The sequence below is a fragment of the Aquarana catesbeiana genome, linkage group LG04 (genome assembly GCF_042186555.1).
Source record: "Aquarana catesbeiana isolate 2022-GZ linkage group LG04, ASM4218655v1, whole genome shotgun sequence".
In the NCBI taxonomy this organism is placed as follows: domain Eukaryota; kingdom Metazoa; phylum Chordata; class Amphibia; order Anura; family Ranidae; genus Aquarana; species Aquarana catesbeiana.
In genome coordinates, this window is record NC_133327.1 from 303,221,977 (window position 1) to 303,237,258 (window position 15,282).

The following is a 15,282-nucleotide window of genomic DNA, read 5'->3' on the forward strand; positions in this document are numbered from 1 at the left end:
GAGTTTTCCAAAGTAGCAATGGTGGCGAGGAGGCATGCAATGTCCACCGTACGTTCACGTTTTAGTCTGGAGCCATGTTGGATAATTTTTCCCCTGAGGACACATTTAAGTGCTTCCAATTTTATGAGTGGGTTAGTATCATCATGTGCATGATCTGTTACAAAGTGTTTAATAGTCTGTATGATGTCCTGCACACACACTGAGTCAAATAACAGGTTATCATTGAGTCTCCAGGAGGCTCTGGTTTTACATGACGGGATCCTCCCCAGGCTCAAGTGTATGGGGACGTGGTAGAGTAAGGCCTATGGAAGTGTCAGGTTTATAGTCCAGTAACGTTTGAGAGATGAAAATGTAATCTAGTCTACTGTAGGAAGAGTGTGTAGGGGAGTAGAATGTGTAGTCTTTGGTGGAGGGGTGAAGAACTCTCCACACATCCACCAAAGAAAGCTCAGCGAGGATTGTTCGCATTTTGGTCAGAGAAGCTGGGGAGACAGAGGACTTACCAGTTGAGGTATCAAGGTGGGGTATCAAGGCGGCATTGAAGTCTCCTCCCAGGATCATGTTGATCATGCTGAAGCATTTCAAGTGAGATGTAACCGAAGATAGAAATTGTAGTTGATCCTGATTGGGAGAGTATATATTAATAACCGTGTATATCACACTCAAGTATGACAGTTTGAGAAAAACATATCTCCCTTGTGGGTCTATATAGGAATCTAGCACATCTGGTGTGAACATGGTGTGGAATGCGATAGAGACCCCTTTGGACTTAGCCAATGGATTAGTGCTATGGAACCAGGTGGGGTATTGCTTGTGTAGGAAATGTGGGATTGTGCCTGACCTAAAATGGGTTTCTTGGAGGAGGAGAATTTGCGTGCGGAGTTTATGGAAATGGTACAAAATTTGCCGTCTCTTCTCCGGGGTATTGAGGCCCCTACAATTTAAAGAGGAGACTTTCAAGGAGGGTTGCGTTGCCATGAGAGAGAAAAAAGGGGGAATGAGGAAAGTCAAGGCCAATGGGGCCTAACTATAGTGTTGTAGTCAGCGAAAACCACTAAGGGTGCTAAAAAAACCTAAGAGGGGGTACACATCAGCACACAGAGGATCCCGCACACACTGGGCAACAGTAACTTATTTTAAACTTAACATTATAGCTCAAGACCCCCCACTGCAGCTCATTTTTGAGTATCTATCCTCATATAGGCCACCCCAGGGGGGGACCCCGGGGAAGCCCCATGCATGATGACAGCAACGAGGGTCTGTCGCTTTGCCTCAGACAAGTCAACAATAAACACTTATCAACAAGAGGGGGAGGGGGAGAGAGGTGAGGTAAACAGGTACCAACAGGTATATTCATTATTCATGAGTTTATTACATTACCAACGTGAAAAATAAAATGAAATAAATCTGCTAGTGCAAGCAAGAGTATGAAAATGACACATCTGTGCAAAGTCCCAACGTAACTAGGAACCGGTACAACATCACGGGTTGGAGGCCTGTGAAGAAAAAGAGTGGTTAGTCAAGGGGTGGGGGGAAGGGATTCAGCCAGAAGTCGACTTGGAGGCTTCTGCTTTAGAACGTTTGTTCTTCTTGGATTGTTTTTGCCAGCCAGTGGTGGTCTGAAATCCGGGAGTTGCCGCATGAAGTGGCCAGTCTGGTAACGGTATCTGTGGGAGTTCGAATGTTCCCAGGAACTTTGATAAATCTCCCAATGTGCGGAAGATGGATTCCTGAGTACGTGCGGCTTGCATAATGGCGTCTTTGATCACGTAGAAGTGTACTCTACAAATAACGTCTCTGGGGTGTTCCAGATTCGGGTTTCTCGGGCCCAGACCTCTATGCACCCGGTCCAGCTCCAGAGAGGAATCTTTGTCTTTCTGCATCAGGTCGTTGAATATGGCTATAATTGCAGGGGCCAGGTCTTTGATCTCCACGGACTCAGGAAGTCCGCGGATGCGCATGTTATTACGTCTGACCCTATTTTCTTGGTCGTCCTGGTGGTATATTAATTGTTGTATTTGCAGGGTGTGCTCATGCAGAATAGTTTCATGGATTTGCAGAGTGAAGACAGTCTCCTCTACACTGTGCTCCACTTCCTCCAGCCTGTTAGTGACATCCCTGCGCAGCTCTGCTATTTCCTGCTTGTATGAGCGCTCCATTCTTTGCACGCAGGCCTCAAAGTCATGTTTGTTTGGGAGGGCCTTGATGTAAGCCTCCATGTCCCAGCTATTAAATGATCTGTGGGAGTCTGGAGAGTGGCAGGCTGATCAGACTGACTCCTTCTCTGAGTCTGCGGGGGATCTAGCATGCTGTCTGTTTCTGGTATGGGGTGTGAAGTGCTGTGAAGCAGCTTCCTGTGAGCCTGCCTGTGAGCCTGAGGAGCGGGTCGGCGCCATCTTGGACGAGGGGGGGGCACAATGTTGCGATCCTAATCGGACGAAGAATCTATGTCCCCCTCTTTTTGTGGATCTGGGGTATGTTGAGTGTCTCCCCCACCTCTCCTCCCCATTACTGACCTGTTGTCTGAAGCTGAGAAGCGGTGTGAGCCTCGGAGCGTCCGGTGTGTGCGGGAGCTCCAGCAAGGCACGTCTGCTCACTCCATGCGCTAGGCCACGCCCCCTCTTATATTTATTTTTAATATATGTGTTCATTTATTGCACTATTGTCACTTTCCACTGTTAGGAAAGATGTTTTTTTCACTATTGGAGGTTTTTTAGGTTTCTTTTTACACCGGTATAGTGTATGACTTTGGAAAGCGCAGCGTATATATTTATTTATCCACATTTGCAGCTGATTTTTGATAATTAAGGCATTTTGGATTAGTGGAGGCTCACAGGACTCTTTATATTTTGGGTCTGATATCCCCTTTTGGTACCATGAAAAGGTTTGAATAAAATCCTAACCCTCGCTCTTCCTTGGGAATCACCAATATCACCTTTTGAGACAAGAGATGGTCCAAAGCCAGAAAGAGAGACTTCTTTTTTTTCTGGATCTATGGGAACGTTTGATCTGAGAAAACGAGGAGACGGGAACTCTCGGAACGCTAGTTTGTATCCTAGAGATATTGAGGAAGCCACCCATTTGTCTCGACACTGTTCCTGCCAGACCCTTGAGAACTGCAGAAGTCTTCCCCCCACTCAAGCGAGCGGGGGGAGGTTTTAGTATTTTGTTTTGTGAGTTTCCTCCCCCAGGGCCTCTTTTGTTACTTGGGTTGACCCTGTGGTTTACCTGTTGAACTTGACGGTGGAGGCCGTTGTGACTGCCTGGAGGCTGATGCTCCTGGCACTAAAGAAGAAGCTCATTTAAAAGAAAAAACACTTAAACCTCTTCTGAACTGGTAAAAGGGAACTTTTTCCATTAGAAATTCTTTGGATGTATTTATCCAGATCATCCCCAAACAAGCGTTCACTGCGAAATGGAAACTAGCCAAGAGCTTTTTGCATGATGTTTCGGCTGACCAATTTTTCAACCATAGAACTCTATGTACATGCACCAGCCCGAGCATAAGCCATGAGGCCTGGAGAATAGAATCTCTCATAGCGTCTATTGTAAAACATCACACCCCTGATATCCCGGCCAAATCTTGGGCCTGGCGATCAGGAATAATCTTGAGCACCTATTTAAACTGGTCTTTTAAGGACTGACATACACCGATCGCTGCCAGCCCAGGCTGAACCACTGAACCTATTGTTTTTAAATAGGAATGCCAACTTCTTATCCGTTGGATCCTTCAGCATTTGAGCATTGTCTACCAGACAAGTCAAGTTTTTATTCACAGAGGATATAGGAGAGTCAATTGCTGGAATCCCCCATTTCTTATTAAACTCTTCCTCCATAGGATAAAGTGTTGAAAACTCTTTTGGAGGAAAAAACTGTTTATCTGGGTGCTCCCACTCAGAATACATAAGTTTTTTTAGTAATGGATGAATAGGAAAAGCATGAATAGCTTGGGAGGCTTTAGCAAACCCAAACAAGAAGTAGGCTCATCAACTGACGCCGCTACTGGCAGCAAAAATGTGGAGCGGACCAATTCAGTGAGAGATTGTACCAACAACCTTTGTGAACCCGATCCTTTGTCATCGCTCGCCCCCGGTTCCTCAGTTTGAGGGTCCTGTGTAATAGAAGGGGACCTGTCACGCTTAGTCCCACTCTGGGATGCGATTAACGCATCAATCTTTTGTTCCAAGCCTAAAATGGTTGAGGAAAAAACCTCTTTAGAAATATATACAGGGGCTGCAGTGTTAAGAGCAGCTGCAACACTCGGCGTCCCTGATGGCTCATTCTGACTAGCCATTTCACTCTCAGGGAAGGATGCCATTTTTTTTTTTAGATGGTTCTAGGCTTCTTTGTGTCTGTAGAAGTCTTTCTATAGCCCTTTCTTGAGGTGTTTTTACCCCCCCTTCCGACCATAGCCTGATGCACAAAGCAGAGGTACTACCAGAAGGAACACATCCACTGCTTGAGCAATAGTCCAAGCCTGCCGCTGCTATTAATGCTCAGCCTGATGCAATAGTAAATGTGTAAAAAAAAATGCCTGTGTCACCAAACCTTTCTTTTTTTGGTTTTAAATCGTTTATTGAGAATTAATACAATACATTGTATATCCATCTTTATATGCTGTATTAGCACAAAATACCGAACAGAGATCTTCCAGTGAGAAGAAAATAATAAAAAACGTTACAACACAAACAAAAGAGTAAAGAAAAAAGAAATATGAATTTGCAAGATCCTAAGTACAGTCGAGCACTGTAGATTTGGGACAGACCTGGCACCCCATATGGGTTCACACTGTGTCAAGGTCTGGCCCTATTAAAGCAAATAATGAGTGCTCTATAGATGATGGGACTTGTCGTGCCTCTCCGGAACTACAGTATTGTTCCCGAGAAACAAGACCGCCCCCTGGGGGTAGATCTGAAGACTGTTGATGAAACAACTCTGATTACACTAAGACTCCCCGATGTTATGAGGAGGTAGCGTAAAGTATCTCACACCTAACAAGATGGATAAAGTTTGTTCTTGAAATATCGGATGCTTAAGAACCGGTATAATCTGTTGTGAACTTCATAAATCTTAACAGAACGGGAAATAAAGAAAAGAGAGTAGAAAGAGGGGAGGGGGGGGGTGCCACCCAGATCAAGTTTAGCTATCAAACTGTAGTAATCCCTGGGATAAGGGATATGCCCAAGTGTCCAGCCCAGGGTTCCCAAGTTGCCTCAAATGCTTTGGTGTTGTCCAAAATGGTGCTGGCTATTCTTTCTTGGGACATGATCCAAGAGATCTTTCTCTTAGCGGCTACGAGAGAAATTTTCGGTGTCTTCCATGCCTTAGTGACCGTGATTTTAGCTCCAAGCAACATGAAAGTTATCAACCTTTGGGAGTATTTAGGGATCTTGGGGATTTGCGCATTCAGCAGACCTATTTGTGGGGTTTTAGGGATCGCCAGGCCTGCGACTCTAGGGATAAGATTAAACAATTTGTTCCAAAATCCCCTAATTCTTGGACAATCCCACCACATATGAAGCATAGTTCCTTGGGCTCACCAAACCTCTTTCATGCCCCTCTTTGCTCTTCTGTCCCTGTGTCAGCTTGCAGTAGCAAGAATGGAGCTTTTAAAAAGCACATTCCCGCGCTGGACGTTGGAGGACGCCAACGCCGCACTAAGCCCTGCCCCCTCCATCGCATTCAGCCCCCCTTCCTCTTTAAAAAAAAAAAAAAAAAAAGGAGTTTTCCCGCGCGAGCACGGGCCTCTGATCCTACGGGATCATTCTGTGAGGGAGGAATGGTAAGGAGGGGACCTGGAAGCCGCTGCTGAGTAGGGCGGCATGCTGATCGGGTTTTTTTTTGTTGCTCTCTCCTAACACTCTTACTTTGTTTAGAGGGGGGAGAGTACAGCCCGGGTGGGGGGTGTCTGGTGAAGAGGAAACCCCCCTCAGACTTACCGGAGGTCTGCCTGCTAGCTGGAGAAAAAAATCCTGCTGCTCCAGACACAGTTTGATCTCTTGAGGAAGCATTAGAATGTACGTGCTCCATACAGCCCCCAGTGGTGACACTTAGGCATGACAACATTTACTAAGTAAAGGAGACATTTCATAAGAAAATTCAAAAATTTCTTAGAAAACTCCACTTACCTTTCCCGCTGCAGGGTTTTCTGTGGTAAAAACCAACAGAGCCAATCTTCACGGTGGGTTCTGTTAACAAACCTTCAGGAACCGGGGACCCTCGGGGAACCCACAATCCTGGACCTGTAATAGCATCCCGCCAGTAAAACTTTATTGCTTTAATACCATAAGTACTAGATCCTGGGATCCAGCTCTCTAAAAAGAAAAGTGTTACAGGCGAAAGCTCGTTTCTTCGGACACAAGGCCCGGGTACAAGACACTTTGAATGGATCCGTCTGCATAGCTAGCCCCAGCAAAGATTGCTCCATTGGAGCTCAGCACAGCACATCTTTACTCGTGACCAACACCTTAGACACTGGCGAAAAACTCCCAGTAGTGGAAGGGGTTATATAGGGAGTGGACTTCCTGTCTTAGGGTGTTCCAGTGTCCATCACCTGAAGGTGGCCTATAACCCACATAGTAACTACTATGGCTCTGTGTCCCGTGATGTAAGATAAGAAAATCCCACTGAAGCTGACACTTCACCCTTGATGGTACTCAAGGCCAGCTTCTGTACCCCCTCTTGAAAAAAGGCCCAAATCAGTTTTATAGAGAAAGCACATAGGTGAACCCAGACTTACACTACAAGAAATGCGTTGTCCATCTACAGTACTAAAGCCTACCACTCTATGCCTGCAGGTGGCAGTATTATCCAACAGTGTCCTTTAATGAAGGGAAGAGAACACATGCAATGTGATCTGTCAGACATCGGCATGAGAACCAAAAAAATCTTACAGGGGAGCAGATCCTGTGGCAGAGATTTGCCAGAGGGCCATGTCTCCCAACCAAAAAACTGTGAATCTGGTGCAATCACTGAGAGGTTCAGGATGCAGACATTTTTATCACAAATGTTTTAAATTATGGTCATAATTAGTATTAGCAGGATTAAAATAGCTAAAAGTATTAATCTGTTAAAAGGTACATTTGTAATTGCTTCTTTTCTCATTTGAAAAGTTTTGGAGCACATTTTGCATTTAGGGGGAGAGCGGACCCTTAATTGATAAGGCACGCAGGAGCAAGGTTTCAGGGGGAAAATGCTCTCCTAAAAAATATTTTTTCATTGTTCCTATGTAATGAAACACGGATGTGGCCATTGTTTTTTTTTTTTGCTTTGTTTTTTTTTTTAGCCAACAGCCTAAGCATCAAACTAAATAATAATATCTGACCTTTTTTCTCAACGTTTCCCAGGTTAACTGTATAATAGCTCTGCAGTAAGAAATCAAAATACTTATTTGAACCGATAACCTAAAAGATAAGAGTTGGCTGAATTGTCTTTTTTGTTAAAGGCTAAATGAAAACAACTTTTCTATTCAAAACGTAGCATTTTATTAGCATTTAATATTACAGAAATTTTGAAAGTTTCAACTTACATTACAAATTGAAAATACAATCCTGGTTAATTTGGAAGAAATCAATGTTGAAATGTTTACAAACTTGCAAATCTAAGCAGTTAGAGGCACAATAGGAGATGAGGTAAGCTGGTCATCCACTTGATCAATAGCAAAGAATCCATGCAATATTAGTAATACCTGGGTAGTGCTGGAGTTTATCAGAGAATGAGCATTTAGAAAGCATAGAAGCAGGTTTCAAAAGTTTCCAGAGTTTTGATATTACCAATGGTCAAAGCAAATAAGGGTAAAAGCAACAGCTTTGAAAACTTGATGACTTAATAAAGATATGCAAATATCTTAAAACAATTAGAATTTTTTCTGTAGAGATAGGCATCTTGATATGGCAATCTTCAGATCTATTCGTTTACAAGCCAATATCTGTTTACTGACCAGCTTAGCAATATGTACGCCTCTTTTCTGAACCACAAAGGAATAGAAGACATATTAATACTGGTAACCAATAGTAATAACCTGCCTAACCCACTATGCTGGAGTAAATGGTGCACATATATTTAAGTCCAGCTAATATATGACTAAACACAGTTCAATCTGCCAGTTAACCATCAACTGACTCACAATTATCTTTGTATAACCAATTTTTGTGTAGCTTTGTCAAACTAATAAACTTTTTTTTCTTTTCAGAACAGCAGAAATAAAGTAACCCTAAGCTGTACCATATGTTATCCCATCTATCAATACCTGTGCATAGTGCCTTTTGTAAGCTCTTCCTAATGTCAACTCTCTAGCTTGAGATACGATTACATTGACACTCCTTTTCCAATTGGCCATATTGTTTTTATTTTTATTGGCTGTGCTGTTAGGCAATCATTTTCATATTTCTCTTCTAGCTAATTGGGAAAGGAAGGGTGATTTTACTGTATTTCGGCAGACTTCATGGACATAATTCTTTTGAAGATACAGATTATTTTACACAGAGTTTTCACAGCTGATATCTATGGATTGTTAGTGAGTTAGCTGACATGAGCGAAGGAGCAATATAGAGCTAGCAAGAGGAATCACAAAAGAAAAAGAAAAACCAAACATCTGAAAAGGTGTTTGAAGTACAAGAAAGTCTGTGAAAGTATACTAAATCTCCCTTTAAAGTAAAAATATCACAAAAAGCTTTTGGAGCAAGCCTGCAAGAGTTACAATGATAAAGTTAATGTACAGTTAACTTTATCATTGCAGTACAGTTACAGTTTTGTTTATAACATCGTTTAAAGGATAAGGCAAAGAAATTCTGCTTGCCACTGCCTTGACTAATCAGACTGTGGGGAGATTTAATAAAACTGGTGCACTGAGAATCTGGTGCAGCTGTGCATTGTAACCAATCAGCTTCTAACCTCAGCTTGTTCACTTAAGTTTTGGCAATAAAACCCGAAAGCTGATTGGTTTCTATGCAGGGTTGCACCACATTTTGCACTCTCTAGCTTTAGTAAATAAGCCCCTGTGTAATCTTCACACTGCTCCTTTCTTATGTTACAGATTATGAAGATGCTCAGAGAATGCACAGAGTGTGGTCCTTTCATGTATGGAGGTAAACAAACCTGCTTCCATTTTCTATCACCACACTCCACCCTCAGATCAGTGCATGTTACAAGCAGGGTTTAAGAAGTATGCCACCTGGGGCAGTGGTAAATTACTATTTTTATTTGCTTTATTAGTTTAGATATGGGTGAGGGGGTGGTCGTTGTTTTAAACTGAAGTGTGCTAATCCTATAATTGTCAGTTTCAAAATTCAGTGCACTATAGTATAGATCTTCAGCATTTTTATTGTTACATATAATAATTAGAATACATTTTTTTTCAAATCACTTAAAGTATATTTACATGACAATTAATCTTATTAACAGAACACAACCATAAATGAAAATTACATCTTTTGCTATTTAACCTCACTGTTAAATCTTTTTTAAGAGATGAATGCACATTTTAGATCTATGCATATGGGAGATCATCATCACTTAGGTCTGAGTCATCATCCTCCACTTCTCCTTCAATAACTGATTTCTTCCCTTTGCAACAGGATACAATCAGTCCAATAATGAAAACCTGTAATTAAAGAAACATTTTAAAAAACATAATTTTTATGCATCTCTTTAGCTGTGATCCTTGAGGCAAATCTGTAGAGACTGTAAGCGTAAAGAGTGGGGTTTACAGCAAGCCAGTATATGTGGCTACATACATGTAAAAAAAAATTCCCAGCGTACCTTGGTAGTCCCTAACCCCTTATGTGATAATCAAACTCAGCTACAACTGCACCCCTCGTCTTATGAATGACAGAAAGGCTATCCAACCAATAACAAAGCATAGGAGGTAGGAGAAGAGGGTCAAAACACCAACTTCCTAGCTTAAGTCAATATATGTATCAAAACAAATCTTAAATTACCCCTCTGCACGCTGCTATATACCTTTACATATTTTTAGAATATGTTTGTATAAAACAGGGGTTCTTGTTTCACACATATCCAGATTACTAGGCTGCTGGGGAAATCTGGAAGAAATCTGAAGTTGCCTACTATAAATTCCAGTTCATTATTGTTATTTATTTTTAAAGTTTAACGTCACTTTTTGTACAATTATAGTTATTGCAAAAGAAAGCATTTTTTCTTGGCTATTATTAATCATAATGATTGCTGTATTCCTTCCTTTTGTATGGATTATTAAACAGTTTTGCAAATCCACCAGAAAATGGTGAAATGGTGGAAGGCGAAGCTGCTAGAGCTTTCCTACTGGCATTCTGGAACAATGATTAAAGAGTCAGATTTGCAAATAAGGATCATATTTGAAAAGTAAACCTCAATGGCCCTAACTACATTCAGACAATAAAGGTTCACCTCTGTGGGATAAGAAGGATGGAGGCGGAGAGATGGTAGAATAAAATTTGTTCAAATAGAAGACCGACACCACCTTAAGTAAGGACAGACGAGGGTGAAGAACCACTTTATCCTAGAGTAAAACCAAAAACTGCTGTTCACAAGAAAGGGCTGCTAGCTCAGACACTTTACATGTGATGGCCACCAGAAAGACCACCACCATCTGAGACCAAGATGAACAGGCGATATAGCCCAGATGTTTTCAAACGGACGCTTCTGCAAACCACACAAGATTGAAGCCTCCAGAGGGCAAAGGTGTTGGGGGGGGGGGATACCAAGTTAAGTCCTCAAATTAAAGTACAAATGAGGAAAATTGAATCCAAAGGTCGTTGAATGAGAACAGCCAAGGTAGATACTTGCCCCTTTACAATGCTAAGGGCATGCCTATTGAATAAAGGCAAGCGCGGGAGCAACATGGAACATGTGGGGATGAAATCCAGAGACTCCCAGTAGGCAAAGTAGGCCTTCCAGGTGTAATTGTAGATGAACCTTGAAGTGAACTTTGAAGCATGGAAATAATAGCCTGGGAAAGACCTTACTCCTTTAACACCCATCTTTGAAAAGCAGGATGGTAGATTGAACCTTGAGAAAGAAGGTCCGGACAGAGTGGAAGGTGCCACGGAGCATCTGCAAGCAACCAAACGAGATCCACGAACCAAAACCTGCATGGCCAGTCTGGAGACATCAGGATAACTTAAATCCCCCTCGTTGGATTCCTGGTAACAACCAGGGGAGGAGTTTTAAAGAGAAAGGCATATATCAGGGAGTACATGTGCAACAAAGTCACCAGAGCATCCAAGGCTTCTGGCCAGGGGTACTTTGACCTAGTTGCAAACTTGGGAATTTTCTGATTAAATCTTGACGCAAAGTGATTGACGTCCAGACATCCCCAGCATTGACAGATCTGGAGGGAAACGTCGGTATGCAGGGACCATTACCCCTGATCTGGTGATCGAGATCCGCTTGCCAGTTGTCCATCCTCCGGGATAAAAACTGCCAAAAGGGCCGGTACATGAAATTTCACCCAATTGAGGATGAAAGATATCTCTGGGGCCACAGCCGAGCTCCTGGTGCCCCCCTCCAAAGCCATCAGGTTATTGCTGCATGTATGTTGTGCGAGATAGACGGATAAGCTGATCCAGCAAACCCAAAAGTCAGTTCCATTTTGTCAGAATCTCCCTCTGACAAGGTCTGGAATGGTGTTGTGCATACAAAAATACTTCGAAGGAAGCAAACTTAAGACCCAAAAATCTCAGAAATGAGGCAATATACATGAAGAAGCTTTTGAAATTTGGGCACCAGCAAAAGAGTCAAAATCAAGGAGGGTCCGAAGGACCCTGAAATGAACTCACAGCCGAGGTAGAAGCAGAGGCCTGCAGGAGGCTGTCAGGCTACATGAAGTGTATTTGCTGGGGAAAAGTTCCCAGCTGGGCCACAGCAGGCCATTAAGGAATGGGTTCCTTAACGCTAGAGATCCCTGCTGCCTTTTTACTACTCACACACTGTGCCTCGGTCACGGTAGCACCTGCATCTGTCACACTGCAAAGGTGTAGAGATGGGAGCCTACTGTGCTTGATGATAATGCAGCAATCTCTCTGCTATCTGCTGTGTCCTGTAAAGATAAGCCTTCAGAGCAGTTTGTGTATCTGGGATTGCATCCTTCAGGAAGCACCTAGGAACAGCGCAGGAAGACATTGGGGCACAGGCACAGAAGCCCAGCAATTCATTTTTATCAGCTGGAATGTAGACCACGAACACTGGAGAAGGCACATAACCATTTGCATAATGATGATTCAGCTTACAGTAGACTAGAAGGCTAGGGAGGGGGGACTGGGCTTTATATATAGGTGTACTTGCTCTTTAACCATTAGACTAGTTTATGCTTTTTCCACTATACATGCTTTAGCAAACATGTACCCTGGTTCATCTGGAATATGCAGTTCAGTTTTGGGCACTAGTTTACAAAAAAGGATATCGGGGAACTGGAGAAAGTGCAGAGAAGGGCCAATTTATTGTCGCTTGAGAAGAGGAGATTAAGGGGGGGATATGATCAACATGTACAAATATATAAGTGGTCCATATAGTGAACTTGGTGTTGAGTTATTCACTTTTCGATCAACACAGAGAACAAGGGGGCACTCCTTATGCCTAATGGAAAAGAGATTTCATCTCCAAATATGGAAGGGTTTCTTCACAGTAAGAGCTGTGAAAATGTGGAATAGACTCCCTTCAGAGGTGGTTCTGGCCAACTCAGGAGATTGCTTTAAGAAAAGCCTGGATTATTTCCTAAATGTACATAATATAATTGGGTACTGACATTTATAGGTACAGTAGATCCAGGGAAAATCTGATTGCCTCTCGGGGGATTAGGAAGGATTTTTTTCCCAAGCTGTAGCAAATTGAATCATGCTTTGCTGGGGGTTTTCCCCTTCCTCTGGATCAACTGTGGCTATAGGATTGAGTATTTGGGATTGTATGATATTTTTCATTTATTTATTTTTATGGTTGAACTAGATGGACTTTTTTCAACCCAACTATGTAACTATATGTAATTAATGGGCTGACATAATATGCCATAACTTTGACCACATTAAACGTGCTACATGTAATGTAATGTTATTGAGCAAATACTTTCTGGACCAACCATGCATCAATGCTAAAATTACACAAATTTGTTTTCTAGTGTGCCAGTGTCTTTATGATGGCTCTTGTTAAACTGCCACTACATTTAATGTATACTGAAAATACAGAGAGAACACATCAGATTTTATAAATGCTTAAGATCATATTTACCCCAATGAATATCCAGTTTCCAAAGTAATAGACAGTACTGAAGAACCAAAACTTGTGCAGAAACAGGTACGTTCGAGTTATTGTACATTGATCTGTAAAAAGAAATATTAAAAAAAGTGTCAGTAATTTAAGCATTTGTGAACCCATCAAGAGGATTCTACTGTATACCCGCATACATGTTATTCTTGTTTGTACAGATTACAATATAAACACACTTGAAGAATGTTTGAATAGAGACTGAAAAGTATATATATATATATATATATATATATATATATATATATATATATATATATATATATATATACACTGTAAGAAGAACCACAAACATAATAAGCCACTTCAAAATCTATTCACTATATGATGCAAAAGCCTCAAACAAAAACTCCTTTACCATCCTTGACTAAGTCAAATGTTGTTTCATTTGTGTCTCACATGCTCCCCCTCCCAGATATTGCAGTTCATAGTAAGACGGTATCAGTAGCAGAAGCAGTGCTGTCAAACAAGAAAGCAGTGGACAGGACCAGGTATGGCCAGGTGATGATTGACGCACTACAGGACTGTAAATCAGCTGTGACAATGATGGTCACACCCCTCTGCAGTATTTCTTCATCCCACTGTAGTATAAGTGAACTACATATTAACAACAATTCAGGAGCAGTGCAGCATTGTTGCCATATCATCACAGGAAGCTGCATTATTTAGACTTCACTGGCAGCCTTAACAGATATTTGAGGGGCACTGCAGGTTAACGAAGATAAAACTTAGTGCATACGCACATATTATTAAGTGCTGCAGCACATATTCTTTAATCGGAGGACATCATTTTTTAGCCTTGATTGTGCAGTAATTACATCAATTATAATATTAGGGGTGCATTTAAGCTTACCTCTGATGCCCCTCTGTGAAGTCCCTAGGTCCATGTATTCCCTTTACTATTCATGTTGTTCCCAGTTTACTGTTAGCTGACCTCTTGAAATTATTTGCTACCTTTCTGTTAAGCTGGTGCCTATAGTTTTGATGGTGAGCACATTGGGATTGAATTTTTTATGAATGGATTTTAGTGATTACAAAACACAATTTAATACCCATTTTTGTTAAAATAGAAACGATTAGGCTGCATTAGTAAATCGATGCTAAACATTTCAAGACTCAAAATTGGCACAGATGTGAAATGGCAAAAAACTACAGTACCTAATCTTTTTCATAAGTGATGCTTTAACCCTTTTGATGCCAGGCCCTGTGCTCCATTTTTACACTCAGGTGCCAAACCATTTTTTCCATTACTTTTTTTATTTTTCCCTTGCAGCTTTCAGAGTTTGTTAAAGACTCCCCAAACCATATATTTTCTGAAAGCATAGCACTGGTAGATCAAAAAGAAGGTGCTACCGATTTTTAAGGCCCCACGATTTTTGCACAAATGTTTAACAAAACAATATATTTTGCTAAAAATTCTCTAAAATCATTTTAGCAGGTATAAACAGCACATTTCACACAATTCCTGCTAAATTCTTACTAAATATAAAAGCTTAACCTGTATTAAGTTAATAAAGAACAGATATTTGTAATTTTTAAATTACACCTTTTTGCAGAATGGTGAAAACTGAAAGTACGTAAAAATGTAAATAACCACATTTCTCTAAAAATCTGAAGGTTTTTTCATTGTTTCCTCACAGTTTTCAGAGTTGTTAAAGACCCCTCCGCCCCCAAACCATATATTTTCTGAAAGCATAGGACCAGGAGAACAAAAAGGCGCTACTTTTACTTTTCGGGCCCCACAATATTTGTGCAAATGTTTTATGTTTTCTTTAAAAATCTGGAGGTTTTCCTTTTTCACTTACAGCTGTCATAATTTGTAAAATCCCCCCCAAACCATACATTTTCTGAAAACACATGGCCAGTAGAATAAAAAGAAGGTGCTACTGATTTTTAAGGCACCACGATATTTACGCAAATGTTTATCAAAACAATATTTTCGCTAAAAATACACTAAAATCATTAATAGAGGATTCATACATAGTAAATATAAAAACTTAAAACTGTATTGAGTTAATAAATAACAAA

General features: G+C 41.2%; 1 protein-coding gene across 1 annotated transcript in view; it reads right to left on the reverse strand.

Annotated features, from left to right (window-relative positions):
* Nucleotides 1-7,460: 7,460 nt before the first annotated feature.
* Nucleotides 7,461-15,282, reverse strand: part of LMBRD1 (LMBR1 domain containing 1) — a 393,083-nt gene continuing 385,261 nt past the window's right edge. Inside the window, exons 15-16 of the mRNA XM_073626738.1 lie at nucleotides 13,219-13,310; nucleotides 7,461-9,601 (exon numbers count right to left, since the gene is read on the reverse strand). Coding sequence (XP_073482839.1) covers nucleotides 9,488-9,601; nucleotides 13,219-13,310 — 206 coding nt within the window. The 3' untranslated portion in view covers nucleotides 7,461-9,487. The remainder of the gene's footprint in view (nucleotides 9,602-13,218; nucleotides 13,311-15,282) is intronic.